This window comes from Tachypleus tridentatus, chromosome 9 (genome assembly GCF_004210375.1).
Source record: "Tachypleus tridentatus isolate NWPU-2018 chromosome 9, ASM421037v1, whole genome shotgun sequence".
Taxonomy (NCBI): Eukaryota; Metazoa; Arthropoda; class Merostomata; order Xiphosura; family Limulidae; genus Tachypleus; species Tachypleus tridentatus.
Genome location: NC_134833.1, coordinates 60,985,063 through 61,007,997, shown reverse-complemented (window position 1 = coordinate 61,007,997; position 22,935 = coordinate 60,985,063). Strand labels below are relative to the sequence as shown.

The window sequence follows — 22,935 nt, the reverse complement described above, 5'->3', positions numbered from 1 at the left end:
TGAGAACAATTTAACCTAAAAGGTTCAGATGGTTTCCAACGTTATTGTCACGATAAGGATATCACACCAGAGACAAATTCACGACACAGTGGAGGAGGTTCCATCATGATCTGGAGTGCTCTCTCCTTCCATGGAACAATGGAGCATCAGGATATATGTGGGCTCCAAACAGCAACTGTCTACAAGGAGAGAGCATCATTATTGACTTAAAGCCCTCGCTTGTGTAGAAATTACTGGATCTTTCAGCAGGACAACGCTGCAATCCACAATGCCCGCAGGACAAAGGACTTTTCACGGCGAATAACGTGATTCTTTTGGACCAGCCAGCGTGTTCGCCCGAACTGAACCACACTAAAATGTTTGGGATTAGATGGCGAAGATAGTCTTTACAAATTGACGTTAATTTCATACAGTGCATGATCTTCGTGAACCATCTTCACCACTTCGAATAACATTCAAGCCAGTCTTCTGCAAACGCTTATATCGACCATGCCAAAGCGAATGTTTGAAATTATTCCCCATGACGGCCGTGCAACTCACTACTGAGACCCCTTTTAGGTTTTTCTACCCTGTCTAGGACTTCTTTTTGATATGGTCTTAAACTTTTGACCAGCTAGCATCTAACCTAATTTCATAGTGTTCGCATTTTCCCTATTAAATGCTTATTTAAAAAAAAATATTTTCTTATTTTCATCTTTCGAAGCTCTACTCAAATAAGTGGTTGATTCTATCAACGCAAAATGCGTATTTTTTCTTTATGCTCATTGGTCTTAAGATTTTGACCAGCAGTGTATATAGAAATATATATAACCTTTATAAAGTCCGGTGGGTTAACAGTTCATCCAACTCGCAAAGGAGGTTATTTTTTATACACTTTCATACACACTTATTTAATATGTTTCAAAATTACATATATAATTGTATAGTATAATATAGTTGTGTAAGGAACTAAATGTCAGATATATTATAAATATAAGAAAGATGAAAAGGAGATGAATCACAAAGAAGTATCAAATCTAAGTCGTGACTATTTTCGCAAGTGCATTAGTAGCTACACAAAAACAATTTAATTTGATTTTGTTTTAAAGTTTAAAGTACCATTTCTTCAGTAAACGCTATCTTCAGAAATGTTTAATTTTAATATTTTTTTTATAATTCGTGAGTTTCAATTACACGCATTATCAACCTGTATTATATTTTCCCCCATTGGACGTATCTACAAACAACTCTTCTAGCCTGTAATATGTATAACGAAATATAACAGAGTGAAGCATCCACAAGGATTGAAATTACATGGAAACAGTTTGAGTCACGTGATCTTATTGTATGGGAGGAGGTGTATTTGTTTGTATAATTGTCCGTTATTAGTTGTAACTAAACGTAGTTTCCTCCAATCATAAAAGAGTAACGCAACGATTGGTGAAAACATCAGCAAAGCTCTTTTAATTATAGGGTAATTAAAAATTAGTTCAATTTTGTGTTAAATGACTGGTATAAAAAAGGTGTTTCTCGCCTGAAATGTTCATGAAAACAAAAAAATTTTGAACACTCAACATGAAAGTTCTATTTGCAGCTCTGGTTGTGCTCGTAATTCTGATAATAATGAACGTAGACGCTAGCGGTGCAGTTTCGTTGCAGAGCAATGGTAAGTTACCGTTCACACCTGATTGATCTATAAAATATTAAGTTAATATTATTACTAAAGTAAATGTTCTATTTTCATTTTTCTAAGTACTGAATAGAAAAATGTACCATTAGTAATGTAGAATAAGACATTATTCGAGCAATTCTTCATAATATACACAACTACATTACTATACTTCAGAAAAAGGATTGAAATTATCCTAATATAATAATGCGATTTTCATTGGTTCGGAAGAGTTGAGAGTCAGTTTTGAAAATTGAAACAGGCATCCTTATCGTTGTTACACATTAGTTTCACACTTAACTATATTTTATAACCTGTTATAAGGTATAAATCTGATGATTTCTTTTTATTTAATAAAGAGTTTTATCCTAAGCTGATTCATAACATCAGAAAAATAAGGGTTTTTATAGAATATTCATCTTATTATAAGCCTTTATAAATTTTCTATTATAAAAGCTATCTTAAAACGATTTGCGGCAATTAATAACACAGTTGAAGAAAATTTATTTTAATTAAGTAAACTGCTACAGTTCAGTCAAAAATTCCTTAAACTTCCACGTCAGTCCCATTGGTAACACGAAAAACATTAAGGCGGTAGATGATTTCGTTCCAAACATTAAGAAGCATGTTTTGCGTGATGGAAAATAAAGTCCCTTCAATCCGGTGTCTTAAATCTGTGATATTATTAACCTTCTTTGCATACACTTTGTTCTCTATGTAGCCGCACAAAAAAACCAAGAGGCGTGATATTTGGGGAATGAGGTGGCCACGGAATAGGTCCACCTCTTTTAATCCAATGAAAAACTTTTCATTGAGGAACCTGTGCACATCTAATCCCTAGTGTGGCCGTGCCCATCGTGCTGAATGAACACATAGGGCTACATATCCTCAAGCTGAGGTGCAGCCTACATACACTTCAAGCAGTCTCGGTAATTTGATTTCCCACATCCACAGCACATACATCACTTTCTTCTTCACTGTCGCCATTGTGCCCATAGATGGATGTTTTGCGAAATAAAGAAAACATTTCTCGAGTTGTGTTATTAAATGCCTCAAACCGTTTTAAGATAGCTCCGAAAATGAATTTATAAAGGTCTATAATGGGGTGAATAATGTATGGGCACTATGTATTATCTCTACGTAAATCAAACATGTTTATCTTATGCAGAGATATATGAAGAGAATCGTAAAAATCTGAATGAAAAGGAGTACACCAAAAATATTTTGGGTAGAATGCCAGAGTGGGTAAGTGTTTGTCTCAGTGTGACTACTTATTTTGCATTATAATTTTGATAAAGTTTACTAACGTGAATCTGCTAGCTCTATTTTATCTTTCCTTCATTGAAAATTCTTCTTGATAATTTTCAATTTTATTGACAAATTTTAAATGTGATAATTAGGGGTAGTTTCACCCAATAATGAAGGATGCTAAGTATTGCAGAATAGTATTTTAATTTTTTCTTTATTCATAATTTATCAATCGGGAAAGCCCGGCATGGCCAAGCGTGTTAAGGCGTACGAATCGTAATCTGAGGGTCGCGGGTTCGCATCCATGTCGCGCCAAACATGCTCGTCCTTTCAGTCGTGGGGGCGTTATAATGTTCCCATCAATCCCACTTTTCATTGGTAAAAGAGTAGCCCAAGAGTTGGCGGTGGGTGGTGATGACTAGCTGCCTTCTCTCTAATCTTACACTGCAAAATTAGGGACGGCTAGCACCGATAGCTCTCGAGTAGCTTTGTGCGAAATTAAAAAAAAAAAACAATCGGGAAAATTATTCATTAAACCTTTAAATTTGAATTTGTTACGTTAAAACACTTTAGATTTTTATTATTATTTTAGAAAAATTTAAAGTGGTTGAAAGAATTTCTTTCATGTACAGTTTTAGATACCTAAAATTATTTATGAATATATTTTTTCATATTGTTATATTCAGACATAACTCGCAGATCTATAACTATATAGTGTTCACTTTATTCTTTATTTCTTGATGTAGTTTAAGTTTATCATTTTCTAGTTCATGAATGTAGCACACTATTAATTTATAAACAGTAGTATATGTCTAAATAAACATAAAGTTGATTGTAAACAAACAAAAAATAACACTATGAACAAAATTTTCACTTTTCCTTGTTCGTGGGCAGAAGGTGTTATTTCCCAATTGCTTATACCTAAAGTAAATGAAAAAGATCATTTTTTTCCCTATTCAAACTTTGCTCTTGTGTCCTGGGTAGAGAATTTTTCAAATTTACCCACTTTCCAAAACATTCCAGATAACTTCAGTGCTGATTAGCTGATAGAGAATTTTCTCGAACTTACAAGAATTTAAGAATGTAGTAGAACTTACGAGAACTTTCAAGAACCTTTTAGAATTGTATAGAACTTTTCATAGTAATATATATACAGGGGCTCACCACTTTAGTTGAGTTTAAGCTGCCTAAGTGAAAACATAGACCTATTTGATTTCACCAGAGATGGCATCAGGAAGCTGCAAGCATTCTCCAGATGCATTCTGCTATGTATGTGGCTAACATATCACGACAATAGCAAAAAAGTACTCTGTAACAGCATCTGCCTTGAAGTATTATGAGTATGGCTGGGAGGTTATCGAAGGCTTGAAAATGGTGGCATTCCTGATGGGTCTCTAAGAAACCTTTACCAAGTTTTCCTGTTCTCTTTGCCTTTGGGACAGCAGGGAAACCACAGCGTACTACAAAAGGAAGAACTGGCCACAACGAACTGAGTTCACTGTAGGGAGGCACAAAGTCAAGTGTGAGCCACTAGTGGATCTCCAAAAGATGTTGTTCCCACCATTGCACATAAAATTGAGTCTTATGAAACAAATTATCACAGCTTTTGATAAGGATTCTGCAGCCTTCAACTACCTTCTAGACTTCTTTCCTAAGTTGTTTGAGGCAAAGGTCATAGCTGCTGTCTTCAATGGACCACAAGTAAAGAAGATCCTAAAGTGCACATAATTCCCCAAAATGATCAGTAGGAAGGATAAAATAGGTTGGGCAGATTTGTCTTTGCAGCGGTGGTAAAAGGCTTCTTGGGAAGTCAAAAGGCCGAAAATTATGTGAAACGGGTTGAGGCTCTCGTGAAGACAACGTCAAAATGAGCTGCAGGATGTCCATGAAAGTCCATAACCTTGACGCTCATCTTGATAAGTTCAATGAAACCATGGGAGCATACTCAGAGGATACAGGCGAGTGCTTCCACTAAGATATACTGGACTTTGAACGCCGTTACCAACGAGTGTATAAAGAAAACATGATGGGAGACTATATTTGTGGGATGATACGTGAACGTGATTTATATTAAAGTCGCAACTCTCAAAAAAAAAACTACTCACTTCTAAACATTTTTGTTCAATTGGTATAACTTTAGTATAAATACATGTGAATCTTGTTTCATATGTTTCTTTATTCAGACCTTGAATTAATTTCTGAATGTCATTATCCAGATCACTAAAGCAAAGTTTAAAGAGAATAATGACCATTTTCTGCACTTTTACAACATAAGCAATGAAGAAATAACACATACTATCCAGGAACAACATTTGTGTTACATAGTGTAATCATATTTTCAAACACTTTCTAATACAATTTAGGACAAGTATACAATTCCTGAGGCAGAAATATAGCACTTAAATATTATGAAGTTAAAGTTGCAGATTGTTATGTAAAATTTGATGTATCAAAACATAATTTTCATCAAGTTTCTAGGTACAGTCAGACGTTTGAAAAATTCAAAGTTTTGTCGTAAGTTGGAAAGGGTCTTGAATAAGAGGTGCAAAGCAAAAAGAAAAACAGAGTAAGTCGTGATTTACTATGATATCAGTTTGTGTTTAATCTAATCGTGGGTAATCTAACTAAGGATTTTGTATATATTTAAATCTATCTATCTGTCTCCATCTGTCGATATATATTTTCGTTATAACTATATTTTTTTTTTAAATTCAAAACAAAGCACATTAAAATTAAAAATATTAAACAAAATACACTGCTGTAAAAAAAAAAAAGATTCTAGGGTACAAGCTATAATGTGATGATGAGAATTATCCAACAAATGATTGGCTAACTACGTGGATGTTTTATCCAACTTAACTACAGCACTTCGAATAAAATGTGAGGCTGACATCGCACAAGAATTTCGACCTAACATAGATGTAGCTTCAACTAAAGGTTCAGGTCCATGTCTTGTTCAATTTAGTCCTTGTTATTCTGGAAAACAAACTCGATACTCTGTTGGTTTAGATCAATTGAAACCTAAATTAAGATTATATTTTACAATAATTGTTTTATTTCACAAATATGATAAGTTCTTTGTTAATGTAGAGATCTGCCTGTGATATATGTAAAAATTAACTACTCGTATCTTTCTAACCAGAAATAATCTTTACATTTGCTAGTGTTTTTATGATTTTGTGATGTCGATGTTTGAAATACGTTTTAAAAATTAACCATTTATCTAACTCCACTTGATTAGTAATTTTATAATAAAAATATAACTGTGGTATTATAATGATAAACCTTGTACCCAGGTACATGATCTACAACAAATATTATTAGGGTTTCTATTGTTCTTCACAGTGAATCGAACTCCAGATTTAAACGTTATAAGCTCTTAGTCTTAATGCTCATCTTCCAACTGACCGACTGATAATTGAACGTAGAGTTAAGAAATAAAATGAAATCAAATAACCACAAAATAAACTATAGCTGTTCTATTGGAAAACTGGATATACAATTATAAGTATAAATATAAGACGTGCTTGAAATAAAGTAGAACATAACTATCTCAGGAAACAGTATAAAGTAGTCGTGGTTGGACCTTATCTCAGAAATTGCATGTAGGGCGAAATTTACAACAAATTAGTCACATCGTACATTATTGGAGATGGATGAACGTGAAGCTGTTAACAAATACATTTCATGTTTGTTGAAATTTTCAATATTGTGATATCTTTAATGAAGTTAGGTACAATTTCTCTATATATGCAGGATAATAAAAGCAATACCAATATTAACTACTAAAGACAACACAAATACATTAAAAACAACAACGGCAATTCCTTCAAGGAAATGAGAAATTTGTAGAAGTCCGTGAGGATAGAAAATTTTATCTGTTTCCGAGGACGTAAGTTGATAAAATATTCCAATATGTTAATTATACTTAAACAACTATTTCTGAACTTGAACCTTTATCTTTGTTGAAAAGTGTATAAACATGATTATTTAAAATAACATTTAAAATTAACGATTAGACCTTAAATTATTAATTAATTAATTATTATTGCATCACAAGTTTCAGTGTATTTAGAAAATATTATCACAATTAAATGCATAATGTAAATTTATTTATTAATTAATTTGTTTCATTTTACGTTAATATTCATTTTCTGTGTAACACAGACTAGTGCTTTAGAGATTCTATTATTTTACGAATTTCTTAATATTTTGAACGTATGTGGTTATTCATTAAGCTTTTCAACTTTGGATTTTGTTTTAAGGAGGCCAAAACACATTACACAGAAATCGACATTTCCTTAAATGGACTGATAAAACACATTACATTTGAAATATGCAACTAAATATCACCATTTCAATTAAATTAGGTTGTTAAATTTCTTCACTGTTTTCATTTCATACATCTCAAACTTTCTAATTTCATCAAAATGTATTTTTTAAATGACTAATACCAAAATACATTACATTCATGATGACGAAAAACACATGCAAAGTAAAAATTTGTTCTAAAGACGATTGGTATGTGTATTAAAACTGTAATTAAAACAAAGTAAGTCGAAATGTTGTTTCGTACTTTATTTTAATTAAAGTTCTAATACCAGCGATCTTCAGAATACATCAACGTCTCTACAGCTTTATTCCCTTCTTCTAATGAAAATGCAATACCTAGTCATATATTTCTTACTTATTGTTACCAGTTGAAAAACGAAACATGACACCGTATTGTTCAACAAAAAGGTACTTACACTTTTAACTGTTATAAATTTACTGATACCTTCTCGAGAACCCAGTCAGAATTGTAATTACACCAGGTGTTTATATAAAATGATACAAATAACTTTCGTTTTGAACCTTCAAGTTCACTAGACTTCAGATAAATTATTATGAGACGTTGGAAGTTCTAGGTGTTTTGGACATGAAAGACAACTTTTAATTTTTTTCTTTTCCATGGCTATTATTGTGAGATATATTAATTTACGTAATTCAAAAAGTATGTTTTGTCTTTATTTTAGAACATTGGTTATTGTTTTGTCAAATTATTTGACTGGTACATTTTATAAAATGTTAGAGTTTTCTTGAAGTTAATTGTTAACTTTAGTAAATAATAATATTTAATTAATTTAATATTATTTACATTTACAGTCTAAACGGATCACTCAACTGCTGACAAGGACCAGTTTCTATATTTTACCTGTAATACAATATCTTAAGTCTGTCTTGGTTTCCTTCTTTTTGTATTTATTTAACTGTAATACCTTCATCTAGAAAATAAAACTTTCATAAAGCAACACAACTGTTGAGTTTGTAATAATTTATCAAATATAAGTTGTGATTGAACAATGAATACAGTGTAATATTGATAAAATGGAACGAACAATGACAATAACTGTCACATTTTAATGAAGAACTTCTTTGTTGTCAAGCACAAAGCCAAAAAAAGAGCTGAGATACAAATACATATTAGAAGTCAAAAATTAGCTTAAATTCTAAAAATTGATTTCTTCGACTTATACGTATAAAACATATAATATTACTGTGTTAAACAGATAAAGTAATAAACCAATGGCACGACATCGATCTCGTAGTGGATTATAAACTAATACAATAAAAATTAAACTTGAAATTTAATCGATCAGCTGATAAACTGAGAAAACAGCCCGACATGTTAAGGTATTTGACTCATAATCCAAGGGTCGTGGTTTCGAATGAAGTATCAAGAATTAAGTAAAATTATTTTGGTAATTAATAACATTAATAACATTTAGAACACTATCCTAAACTTTATTTGAAAAAAAAATGTTATACCCTGACTATAATAGGATTTTACCAATAAACGTGTGTGGTTTTTAACATTGTGATTTGTACAACACTTTTATATGGAAATATTTTTACTATTAGAAAATAATTATTTTAAACCTTTTTATGACTGCAGAGAATCTAAACCTCAGTTCTAACATTCTTAGTCTGTAAACCTACAGATGACGTACCGGGGTGTTCGACTCGTAATCTGAGGGTCGCGAGTTCGAATCCTCGTCGTACCAAACATGGTCGACCTTTAATCCGTGAGTGAGGTATAATGTGACGGTCAATCTCACTATTCGTTGGTAAACGAGTAGCTCAAGAGTTGGCGGTAAGTGCTGAAAACTAGTTTCCTTCCTTCTACTCTAACACTGTTAAATTAGGGACAGCTAACGCAGATAGCCCTCGTGTAGGTTTGCGCCAAATTCAAAAACAAACAATCAAACGCACCGGGGTAAATAATTAAAACTATATTTACACGTTTTGTACTTGAAAATTACCTTAACGTCAGAAGCATGGAGACGTACTTATATAACAACTGAAAATGAAAAGGAATTTCTAACTATAAACTATGTTGAGGCTCAAACTAAAAAAAAAACAACTTAATACAATATGTGCAAATCAAACCTAAAATCGTTAAAATTGAAATATAAAAACCTACTTTAATATGTGCAATTATGGCAAGTAACATGACTAATGAAAATAAACATTCTTAATATTGACTTATACATTTGCTACACAAAAAAAGAAAGTTACCTTGTACATGTTCTTTAATAAAAATGTTTTTATAAAAAAGTGTAGGAATGTAACACTTAAAATGCTAATATTAAATTCATTTTTTGTGGAAAATAAAGTAAAATAAATATCAGCTTTTATTCACGTTCTAATTTCTAATCCACATAAATCTGAGAAACAGAGAACATTAAAATAATCAATCTTTATTACAGCGTCTAGACAGTAATTACAAACGGCCTAGCACTCGACTTGTAATCCGAAGGTCGCGGATTCGAATCCCCGTCATATCAAACATGCTAGACCTTTCTGCCGTGAGGGCGTTATAATGTGACAGTCAATCCAACTGTTCGTTGGTAAAAGAATAATCCACGAGTTAGAGGTGGGTGGTGATGAATAGCTGCCTTCCCTCTCGTCTTACACTTTAAATGTAGGGACAGCTAGCGCAGATAGTCTTCGTGGAGCTTTGCACAAAATTCAAAACAAACCAATAATTACAAAAAAAAAAAAAGATAGAACGCATTGCAACTACTTTTTAATACTTTTCTGCGGGCATACCACAGTCCCACATTGTATTAGCATGATTTGCATACTGATTGTGCTGTCTTTTGCTCTAAGAACTTAAAACCTGTCATGTCCAAAACAACTGGTTTAAAACAACAGCAATGAATTTCACAGAAATGGAAGTTATAGTAATAGGATTTTTAAGTGACTTTTGGAGGTCTGAAATTAACTTTTACATGAAATATTTTGTTTTTAAAATCTTATGTAAAATTAATAGATTTAATAACAAATTCATTTGACAAATATAAAGCGATTGATGACCAGAGATTTTCAGAAATGATAATTATTTCAAAACTTGGAACTACAGAAGAGAGAGATAAGAACGGTGTGGTATATCCAGATGAATTGAATTAACTTTATAGGTTAACTGCAGAGATATCATAAACAGAGTGTTTGATGAATATATTAAACTATAGAGTAATGCTAAAAATATTTTCTGACCATAGTAAATGAAAGAAAGGTATTGGACAAAGATGTAGAAACTAAATGAAGAATCTGTAACAAACTAAGTACATCGTCAGGGAGTGAGATACAAAGCTTCATACCTTTAACTTATCTTGCTTGAGCGAATATTTTTTGCATAGTTCACATTGGCTTACTTTCTTCCAGTAGGTTTTAGGAAATTATTTGTAGATTTCAAATGGTGCTACCTTTTGACAAGTCACTATCAGAATACATACTTCAGGTTTTAACCTACAGGTATTAAGTAAATAACCACAACAATACATTACTCACTAAATCCTAATTTGAACAAGGTTACAATTAGGAATGTTCTTGACTGGCAGTAACAGGATATAACTGAATTTGACAATAAAAAGCAAACAAAACTAGCTAGAAAGAAGTTCAGCTTAACAACTCTCTGAACCACATTCTGTATGAAAACCTCACAAATTCAGTATAAATATGACACTGTAACAAGACAGAAACATTGGTTCAATTGTAATATTGTAGTGTCATTTCATTAGCGGAAATTTTCTTGTTGTTTCAAAGAGTATTAGGCTTATTACATTTCTAAACAATACATTCTTAATATACTGCCTTACTATTTCCACATAGACCCAAATCCTTTCATTCCAAATGTGATATAGTTCCATCAAGAAGGGATGAAGTAGCGGTAAAAAACGTGCAAAATTGACTATGAAAATCGTAAAATGCTAAATGAAAAAGTGAAAGTTCATATGTATCTCCCCACAAATAAAATGAACCTTCATACCAATCTTGATGAAGGTCCATCCATATAAGGCGAGGTAGAGATATGAAAACACTCACCGTAACGGCAAAATGATAAATTAAAAATTTGTATGTATATCTTCATGGACCCAATAAATCTTTATATCAGAGATGAGTACTTGTTAAAAAACACGAAAACAGCCCAAAAAACCCAAAATGTAAAATGAAAAACTGAAAATTTGTGTATACTCCTAATGATTTCCATACTAATTTTGTTGAAGATCTAATCAAATCCTGCAAAGTAGTTACATGGACATAAAACAGACAATATTATCATATTTATATACGTTCATCATAATTTCCTGCATTAACTAATAAATGTCAGTTGATATTACGATTGTTGCCTAGATACCTACACTGTTGGCCAAAATCTTAATGCCAATGAACATAAAGAAAATATATGCATTTTGTGTTGTTAGACTCAACCACTCATTTGAATTGAGCTTCGAAAGATGAAAATAAGAAAAGGGAAAATAAAAATAAAAAATAGCATTTAATAGGGAAACACTATGTGAACACTATGAAATTAGCTTAAATACTAGCTAGTCAAAAGTTTAAGACCATATCAAAAAGAAGTCATAGACAGGGTAGGAAATGCCTAAAAGGGGTCTCAGTGGTGAGTTGCATGGCCATCATGGCGAATAATTTCAAACATTCGCTTTGACATAGTAGATATAAGAGTTTGCAGAAGACTGATGGAACGTTATTAAAGGTGGTGAAGATGGCTTTACGAATATCATGCACTGTTCGGAATTGTGTCCATTTCTATTGACTTCCCTTGCCATCCAACCCAAACATTTTCAATGGGGTTCAATTCGGGTGAACACGCTGGCTAGTCCAAAAGAAACACGTTATTCGCCATAAAAAGTTCTTTGTCCTGCGGGCATTGTTGATTGCAGCGTTGTCCTGCTGAAAGCTACAGTCAGTTCCACACAAGCGAGGGCCTTCAGTCAATAAGGCATATTGGAGAGAGCAGCTTGATGACCCTATGTAGCCAGCTGCTGTTTGACGCCCCTATATAACCTGAAGCTCCATTGATTCATGGAAGAAGAAAGCACCCCAGATCATGATGGAACCTCCTCCACTGTGTCGTGTAGAAAATGTCGTCGGTAGGATGTCTTTATCGTGCCAGTAACGTTGGAAGCCATATGGACCATACAGGTTAATTTTTTCTCGTCAGAGAATAAAACCTTTGTCCACTTTTCTTCGTCTGATGTTTTGTGCTTCTCAGCAAAGTTTAACCGAGCTGTTTCGTGGTGTGGAAGGAGGTGTGGCCTTTGAAGACGTTTACGATTTTTAAAGCCTTTCTTTCGTATATGCCATCTTATTGTTCTTGAGCTGCATTCTGCGTAGCTAAGGTCTTCAATCTGGTTCGACAATTAACTGGTGTCTTGCTTTACAGCCCGTCGAATCCTCCTACTCAACGCAGGACCACTTTAAATTTTCGTTCCGTATTCCTCAGAGTCGTTTAAAAATTTGCAACAACAGTTTTACTACGCCAAATCTCACCAGTGATGGCACGTTGAGTGAGACCTTCTTTTATGTTCAAACTCTGTCAAGTTTTCAGCCTTTGCCATGTTTTTGTCCAATGTAACACATGGATATTGACAACGCTAATGCTTGATCACAAATTACTAAATTTTGTTAAGTGTTTATCGACTAACGCTTTGTTTTAGTATAGTCTTAAAGTTTTGACCAGCTACTATTTAGGCTAATTTTATAGTGTTCACATTTTTACACTTAAATGCTAAAAACGTTTTTTTTTTGTTCTTTTTATTTTCTTTTATCTTGTTTTCATCTTTCAAAGCTCCACTCAAATAAGTGGTTGAGCCTATCAACGCAAAATTGCATCTTTGTTCTCTATGTTAATTGGCCTTACGACTTTGGCCGGCAGTGTATATACAAACACTTTTATTACATATACAAAATATCAGGTCGTCCCTTAAGTTATGTCACATTTTAAGTTTAGAAAAAGATAAATGATATCAAATCATTTTAATGTTATTTAATCAATAATGTATGTTCCATTATTATTAATTACTTCCTGCCAACGATTCGCAAGCTTCTGAATGTCATTTCTATAAAATTATTGAGGTTTGAAGAAAAAGAATGTAGAGAGGAGAGTTTTGACACCTTCATGCGTATCAAGCTCTTTTTCCATCAAGATAGTTCTGCAAACTTTGGAACATATGATAATTAGATCAGGCAAGTCCTGGAGAATAAAGAGGATGTGGAAGTTTTTCCCAGTCTAGCTCTTCATTCTGCAGATGTGATCCTTGCTGTATGGGGCCGTGCATTATCTTGGTGTAACTAAACACCTTCATGATTGATAAAAGCAGGTCTCTTTTCTTTCAGTGCAACATTGAAACGCTATAAATGTTGACAATATAAATCTGATGTAGTCTTTACATTGAGTGGGAGCAAATCAAAGTGGATCACACCAACAATATCCCACCAAACGCTTAACAAGACTTTCCTAGGATGGAGGTCTATTTAACGCTTGATTTGCGATGCCTAACGTTTCTATAAAATATCCATTTTTCATCTTCAGTCACTAAAATTATCAAATAAGATGAGTTACGTTCATGAGAAGTGCAATTGTCCACGTTTGCTCTTAGACTGTCTTTTATCAAATTATGAGAGACCCATTTCCAAGTTTTGGCACCTTTTCAAGCTGTTGCAGATGACGGTGAACTGTTGAATGGATTAAATTAAGCTTTTCTGCTAGTTCTTCAACTGTTACAGCACAGTCTTAATCAAGTGCAGCCAGCAGTAAGTAATTACTAAACTTAGCAGGACGACTTGAGCGTGGACCATCACTTAAGCTTTAGGCACTTGATCTGTACTTCTGAAACCATCTTCGACATTTTCTTTCATTGAGAGGCTCTGCACCATAAACATCTTGAATGTTTCATGTAGTGTTTGCTATACCATTTCCCTTTTTAAACTCATAAAGCATTATATGCCTAATGTGCTCCTCATACACAAACGTCTTCACAAGGGTATATTGGATTAATGATCTGAAAAAGTGGAGTTATTTTAGTTTCTTTTATTTGTCTGAACATTTTTATACACGTCCTACATATTTTAGTCGTTATAGCTTTCTACAAAGACAAAAATGATGATGAACTTTCTGTATTAACTTTTCGGACATTACTTATTGGATAATCTAATATAAAAATCATTTATAATTTGCATAAGACGAAATTTGTGTTTTTTTTTTTAATTTAGCTAAAAGCCTATGAGAGCCATCTGCGCTAGCCGTCCCTAACTTAGCAATGTAAGACTAGATCGAAGTCAGCTAGTCATTACAACCCACCTCCAACTCTTGAGTTGCTTTTTTACTAACGATTAGTGGGATTAACTAAAACATTATAGCGCCCCATGCTTGAAAAGGCGAACATGTTTAGTGAGACAACGAACTGAACCTGCGACCATCAGATTAAGACTCGAGCGCCCTCACCACTTGGCCAATTCCACACCTAACGAACGCTTATCGCTCAGTACATTGTTGTCTGATGAGGCCGAAAGCAAGCAAATAAAATATTTATCGTAAGTAAAAGACCATGTATAATTCTACATGTTACTTTACGTACGTCATGAGCTTAAGCAACATTATTAAGGACTACATAAGAATGCCTGGAAATATCGCTTCCCTTTTTGTGATACTCTTCCTGAGTAGGAGTTTCTTCAGCTCTCACTTTATTCATAGCTACACTGCTCGTTCACAAATGGCTTATGTAAAATGGGTATAGAAAGTCTGCATCTATCTTTATTTAATCCTTTTAATAAAAGTCGTTGGTGTACGTGTAGCGAAAAGGAAATTGGAAACAAGTTATAACTATAAAGACAGAAATATAAAATATTTGGTTAACTTTATTTAATTGGTTATTTAAAACATAGTGTATACAAAATACACATTTAAAGATCTCACTTAACTTCAGTTGTTAAGTTATTCTATACTGAACGGCTGGTGTCATTTAACCACATATGCATGTTTAGTTTGTGTTGGGTGTCACGAAAATACACATTGTCCTCTTCCCTACAGATAACTGGTATCTTCAATCTGTTTTAACAAGACGTTTTTCGTAATAATTCCCCAGTATAGATTTGCACAAATATTTGGCTTATTTTTCTGAGGCGTTGATGGGGTACGAATGCAGATCCGTGTCTATAGTAATAAAAGTGCAGGAATTTAATAGCTTTTTCTGTCTTTGTTATCGATTAAATCAAACTTAAACGGAGCAGGCAAAAATAAGATAAAAATGAAATTGGACTCGTGTAACTCACAAAATACGGAGAAATCGAGCACAACCAACTGACTGACCGACAAACACTTAGCAATCATGATTACAGCGACTTTTATAGTTTTTTTTTTATGGTACTTCGATTAAATTACAGTAAAATGATTATAATTTAAAACAAGAATCTAAAATATATTGATTTTTTTTAATTTAGGTTAAACAGTGTGCTAATTAGAGAGAGATATTAGTGTCTTGATTATCCGTTGTTTCTGTTATCCGCGATTTTTTAGTTTTATCGAACTAAACAGAGAAGCCAGTGTATGTTTATTTATTTCCACAGCAATAAGTGCATGAAAACGATCACATGATAACGAGTGTCTTTACAAACTTTCAGCCATTTTGATTAGATGTTTTGTCTTCTATGATTAAATTCGTTAAATTGTTTAAATGATTACTTTGTTTTATAGTGACAGGAAGAAGGAAGTTATCACAACATTTTCAGATAAAGACGTTATCTTTTATTTCTGTGGACAATATGTATTTTGAGTTACATCCTGAGTTGAGATACATCCTCTAGAAAACATTTCAAACATCCTAGTTTTTATTCATTTGTGTACACAACTAAAATGTAATAGATGTCATACACAGGCCAAACAGCGAAGTTTTTAAACCATAATATTCAACTATACTTAACAATTAATGTTAAATTATTAGCCCGAGACAGGGCGGCCATTTGGCAACTTTGGATTTTATCATGATGTTTGACTAAGGAATGAACTGTCACTTGTATAATGCTCTCACAAGCCCTCGAATAGCTTTGCGCGAAATTAAAAAAAAAACAAAAAAAAACATCAAACCTATATAAAGAGTTATTCGAGTTATTGTCATTGTGGACATTGAAATCTAATATCTAGGTTTATACGTTTATCATTGTTGTTATTAGGGTAAGCCGTCACAAATTTTAATGTTTTAGACTAAAGAAAACATTTACTCATAATCCCACCACTACCATGTGTCAAATCGCTGACTTCTGTATTCGGATAACAAAATTTTATAACATGATTTATTATTACATATTTATTTTTACGGCAATAGGGCGTGAAACGTAGAAACTAGGATCTATAATACGATACGTTAATACCTGGGCCAAGCATGACCTCCAGCCTTATCCTCTCATAAACTTGTTTGGTTTTGTTGTGTAAAATGCCAATGAAAACTGTTTCCTTTTGCCAACGTTCGTGTTCTACCTTATTTTTTATGGACAAACTGTTAATGTTACATCCATCGGGAAACACACAAACTTACGAAAACCGAGAACTTCTTTCTGGGAATCTGAAATACCACAGGGAGATAGAATAACCCCTTGAAAGAAAGTAAACTTGGAATAACAAACTATGCTGGAAATAATTTATTATTAATTCGTGCTAAGCAGTGCACATTACATTAAGAAAATATAACATTAATCATAAAAAGGCAGAGACTGTACTGAGACATATGTCACGATTAAAGTAATTGTAAAACAGCCATTTCAGTAGATACAAAAAGCACTTACAACCAATATATTGACATAGAATATTACGAAGTTTAACGAATTGAATTTCTTGAGTGAAGTAATGAAAATCACGATCAATCCTGGTCACACCAAATATACTCGCCTTTACAGCTGTGTGGCAGTTATATTTAATCCCATTACTCGTTGGCAAAAGAGTAATCCATGAGTTTGCGGTGAGAGATGATGAATAGCTGCCTTTCCTTTAGTTTTACACTGCTAAATTAGGAACAGCTAGCGCAGAGAGCCCTCGTATAGCTTTACTAGGATCGTAACAATATTTTATTTATCGGAACATCGTATGCTTTAAATCTTATTTTTCTGAGCGATTGTAATTTCTTTTCTACTTTGGATAAGGGGGGAAAAGAAATCCGCTTACAACAAGGATACCCAACTGATCACCTGAGGCTGCTTTTCGTGGCCTGTATTTGAACTACAACGTTTACTGACGACTGTATGTATTCTTCTGGTAAAGATATTACATAAGTTTAGGGACACGTTTTTATAAACGTCGAACACTGTTAAGTTCTGACAGTCTTGATTACCGTTAAAATACTTTTCTTACTTCTGATGATGTTTGATGTTGTTTCATTAGACGTAACTGTTTTTGTCTTGGTTCTGCAAATTACTTCAATTCAGGTTAACGTTTTATTTAACAGACATCATTTAGTATTTGTACATATCTAACTTGTTTTCTCCTATATCTTGTATCCACCAAAGAAACAGTGCAAATCGTTTTAATGAAATACAAAACTACTATCAAGGCGCACAAACAACCGACATACAAGCAAAGTTACAATAACAAAGGCTAACGAAAACAAAATAAAAACAGATATTGACGAACATCAATAACATCTTCATGTACTTCATTGCAGAATAACTTACCACAAAAATTGCCAAAAAACAACCACGCTGTTGAGAAGCGATACTAAATATTTTTGCTCACTAAAACCAATGAAAATAACAATAATAGCTGTAGGTGCTGCTTGGCGTGCGATTATTTTTGTATTCTACTGTCTTTAGAAGTAATTTAGTTTAGGAAATATTGGCTGACAAGATATGCTACATTTTCAACTTATCGACGTCATGCTCAAATACTGCTCATTAGTAATAAAAGACTACCTGTGCAATAAAGCATAAATAATGTTTACAAGTTTAAAGGGAAAAATCGTACTATAAAGCTCAACAATGTTCATTCATTCTAGGAAAATTTATAGTAAAAACTTTACCTTTTACATAAATGTTTAACCATATCATCAAAGAAACCGCTACTTGTTGAGAACATTCTGGCAACTGGGGTGAACGGTCCATTCAAAATTGATTGATACTCCTTCCTTTGAAACGAATTTAAGACATGTTTTTGGCATTATTAAACCAGTTTATTGATGTACATTTCTTAGATTTTCTTTTGGCCTTTAGTCAACATTTTAGGATGAGGTTTAATGTAAATATAAGTAAAGAAGGTTACCTTTTCAGAGACAAAATTAATTGACTACATTTTGAGCAGCGTTTAATATTTTAGTACCTAAGATGCTTTATTTGTTTGTCTTTAAGCGCAAAGTTACATTAACGAACCCTAAGGAAAGATGGTTTGTGCCATGTCATATTAACCATTAACAACAACAAATTATTTTACTTAGCAAATCCTGCAAACTTTACGTCAGTCTGTATTAATCATTAAGTAAATCCTATTCAATAATTAACCTTTAGTGATAAAGACAGTTTTCACTTGAACTAACTCAACAGGTTACACCATGTTCTTTCAGTGCTTCGCTCAGTGTGGGAATCGAAATTCAATTTTTAGTGTTCCTTTAGATTTATTGCTGAGTCAACGGGATGGGGAAATAAAGTTTTTGTTATCGTAATTATAGCGCAAATCCACGCAACGACTATTTGCGCTAGATTAGACAGCCAACATAACCCATTTCTATTTATTGGGCTACTCTTATCTCTTTGAATAGTTGAATTTGACTGTCACTCTTATAGCGAATCCCAACGTATGGAATTAATTTTCTGCGGCAACAGAGCACGAGCCGTTAAGTGTGTGCGCACTTTTTATAGTAAAGTCAAATTGGGCTATCTGCTGATAGGGTCACTAGCCGTTAAACATGGAATTCACATTTGGGCACTCTAAAATTTGAGCCACGCGAAGTGTCAACTACTTGTTATTTTTGTTTCGTTGGATGTGCTGAAGATTATCACATCTGATAATTACTAATCAATAATCTCAATAAAGTTGATATGCCTGCTATTTTATACTGAAATGTTTTATTTTTGTCATGTTTATGTTATCTTTAAATTATATTTTAGATCACTTCGGAAGTCAAGATAAGGAAAAGACTTGATTACTATTTGTTTCGTTTATGAAACGGCTCGGCATGTCCAGGTAGTAAGGTGCTTGACTTCCAGTTTCAGGGTCGAGGGTTCGAATTCCCTTCATAGCACACATACTCGCCCATTCAGCCGTGTGTCCGCTATAATGTTACGATCAATCTCGCTATTCGTTAATTAAAGAGTATCGCAAATGTTGGCGGTGGGTGGTGATTACTAGCTGCCTTCCCTCGTGTTTTATACTGCTAAATTAGGAATGGCTAGTGCAGATAGCTCTCGTGTAGCTTTGCGTGAAATTCAAACATTTATGAAACACTTTTTTACAATTGTTTGATAAACTGATAATTGTATGTACCGCACGAAAGGTGTGAAAAGGCTTTATCAAGAACTCTGATGCTATTCTTCTGATTTATTTCAATATACCTAGTATTGAAAAGTATTATAATTTCTTTTTCAAATAGGTCTTCCATTATTAACATAAACTATTGAAATTTTCTACTATTCTATTATTAATAACATAAGCTATCCAAGTCGTCCACAGCCCTATTATTAACTACAGATCCTATTCATCTGTTTTTTAGATTGTTTGGTTCACGTCAGTTATGCGTCTTTTAATTCTGATCTAGACGTGATGCAATTATTTCAATAAAAATAAGTGAATTACAAACAGTAAATATATATAATTAAATTGGAACGATCTGGTTGTGCTTATTTATTTACTTATCTTAAAGTACATCGTTTGCTTTAAATAAGGCATGACCCTGCTTCACCTAGTTTCTCATACTTCGAAGAAATGAAAGTTTACACCACATTTCTTGACTCCTCAACTTCTAATTTTGATTATGATTATCACTAAATACAAAGCAAAACTGTATGTAGCACTACATGAATTTACAATGGAAATATTGTGATATTGATCTTAATATAACACTGAGTTTATTGGAAGAGTAAATAGTGCATACAACATTTTAATAAAACTAACTCAGCATTATTTGGAATAACAAAAAGTAAAATAATTCAAACAGTATACAAGGCAGAAGTTGACCTAATATATTTACATCCGCCGTTCAAGTTACTTATTTTCTACAGATGTAGAGTCGGTAGTTATGAAAGCTTTTTTAAGATTAGTGTTTTTGTTTTTTTCTGATAATGGAATCATTTTCATTGTTTAAAACTTTCGCTGTTTCAGTTAGGTTAATTTATTATCAGTGATCGAATACACATAAAGGTGAGAAATTTTGTATTTATTGAGTCTAGTGTTTATGTTTCTTCCAGTTTTTCAAATATAATTAACATTATACATGTTACATTCTATTTGATTTTTTTTACTTTATGTGGTTGTGTATTTCTGATAAAGTATTGTCAAATGTTTAATCATATTTCTATAACTTTATATTGATGCCAATATTATATTATTTTGAAAATTGATTGCAAATTGCTATTAATCTGTAAGAGATATAATTTCCGTTTCTGTTCTTTTTTTTACCTGTTAGTTCATTTCACACTACTAAAGTTTTCTACAATACTCATGTAACATTTAGATGCACTAATGATAACCTATTGTAACAGCTGCAGAGCTTCTTGTACTATAGGACTTATACATTTCATCAAGTTGTGTGGAATAGTCTTCTTAGTGTTTCCTACAATGCTATGAGGGTTTCAGAAACAATTATTGCAATGTTGATGTTGTCCAAATACATGATGGAATCCATTTTAGGTCTTTGTGCAAATTTCAAATAGATGGCTGTGGTTGTTCGACATGGTATTTTATTGCTGCTCGACTGACGGCTGATGTAAAGTGTTTGGTATCTGGTTTGGAGCGAATTATGCCATTTTGAGTATTTTCTTTTGCCATTTCGTGAATTATTTTCGTTTAAAATCATACGACATGATCAGCATACTCCAATAGTTTTAGATATCAGACATCCTTCATTTTGTGATTTCTTCTAAACAATTTGATTATATTTCCTTACATTGCTGTTGAGGAATAAGACCAGTTTTTGTATGAAATACAAGAACAAATCCTTTTTTTTCCACTTGTATTACACAAAATCAGTGTTTGTTACGAACTGTTAGTAAAAGTATTTTTTCTGTTTTTTTATCCCAACTGTCACACCAGAATTAGAATATAATTGCTCCCATTTCTTCTTATGCACGAGTCACCATCTGTTACGTATGAAACTTCTTCTTACTCTGCATTTCCTTTTTTGAATAACAAGCTATTTTTCATCTTTTCCTGCCATAATTACTTGATATCGCATATTATCTTTTCTTAACTAAATAGCTAACATCGTTCTTGATGTACCTATAACAGACAAAGCTTCATTCACTTGAAAATAACCACAGCCAGTTTTCAGAAATCCGCACACTGTGGCATCATTTATATCACCCTAAACATCATAGTTTTGAAAATGGTGACGATAGAATCTCACTTGCACTTAACACAGTCAAGTTTAAAGTAGCAAATAAATCCTTCTTTCTTTCCTTCAAAAATATTTATGTGAAGTGATGGTATATTATTAACTTATGGATTGAAACAATTCTAATTTCGCAATAGAGTTGTAAACCACAATTATCCGAAAAAAGCTGTAAAAGTCGGCGATGAAGTGTTGCAGATATCTTCGTTTTCTCTAATGATCTTTTCACATCATTTACTTACAATTTAGTTGTTAGACGATGCTGATTTGGTGCACGCCTGAAATAACAATATTTTATCAATACTGAAAATGAAAGAGTAATTATAAGTTGAGTAATAATAAGAAAACTAACGTGTTTCTTTTTTAAAGGTTAGATGTTATATTTTTAATAGTAAGGTATTTTGTGTTTAAAATTTAGATTTGTTATCGATGTTCAGCTGCATTTGAAGAGAAGAAACACACAACGTCTTATTTTTTAAGGCAATTTGTATCTTCTATTGACTTTAAGCTTTCTTTGACATATGGTTTATTTTTTTAAAGTAGTCAAGCTTACAGAGTAAATCACAAAGTAACAATTTGACTACAGCAAAGAACCACCGACTTAATACCTTGTTTAATCTTACAGGCAAACACTCTTTATGGTACATTCTCATGCTACGACGCATGTGGTAGTCAGCCAGTTGGCATCATATAAAGCTAACGAACACTTTTTCACACGCCAAATTCCATGTTATTTTTATTCTTATATTCAGCTTTTATAGATATAAAACAGAAATGAACTCAAAACATTTCATCTCATATCAGTTAAAACGTAGAGACGTTTATTCAGTTCTATACCGCAACAAATGAACACTGTTCAAATTCCACTATTCCTGAACAAATAAATAAACTATTTCACACCTAATTTATTGGTTACAAGTGAAAATAAAAGTAGCAATACCGAATATAATATTTTAACATATGTGTAATCGATTCTGACTGTTAATACATTCATAGATATGAAATAAAACTACAACTAAATGAAAACTTATAGCAAGCAATATTTACCATGTTAATTAGGTTTTTGAGTCCATTTTTAACAAACTAATAGTAACTTAAATTAATTTAGGCTTCTAAATAATATTATGGCAATATGGCTAATTTGTTATTCAGTATTATACAGCAGAGTGT

General features: G+C 32.6%; 2 protein-coding genes across 3 annotated transcripts in view; both read left to right on the top strand.

Annotated features, from left to right (window-relative positions):
- LOC143225304 (uncharacterized) overlaps positions 1-22,935 on the top strand; it is a 520,157-nt gene that overhangs the window by 90,757 nt on the left and 406,465 nt on the right. The gene's annotated exons all lie outside the window — the stretch shown is intronic.
- LOC143227093 (uncharacterized) lies at positions 1,508-8,192 on the top strand. Its single transcript, XM_076458621.1, has 5 exons — positions 1,508-1,645; positions 2,817-2,893; positions 5,368-5,462; positions 6,653-6,788; positions 8,042-8,192. The coding sequence occupies exons 1-4, from the start codon at positions 1,555-1,557 to the stop codon at positions 6,735-6,737; spliced, it is 348 nt and encodes a 115-aa protein (XP_076314736.1). The 5' UTR covers positions 1,508-1,554; the 3' UTR covers positions 6,738-6,788; positions 8,042-8,192.

Bases quoted from the DNA above. Each gene is read 5' to 3' on its own strand.
- LOC143227093 (XM_076458621.1), top strand. From the start codon at position 1,555: ATGAAAGTTCTATTTGCAGCTCTGGTTGTGCTCGTAATTCTGATAATA. The intron at 1,646-2,816 runs GTAAGTTACCGT...TATCTTATGCAG, and splicing joins AGTTTCGTTGCAGAGCAATG to AGATATATGAAGAGAATCGT. The intron at 2,894-5,367 runs GTAAGTGTTTGT...ATTTTCATCAAG, and splicing joins TGGGTAGAATGCCAGAGTGG to TTTCTAGGTACAGTCAGACG.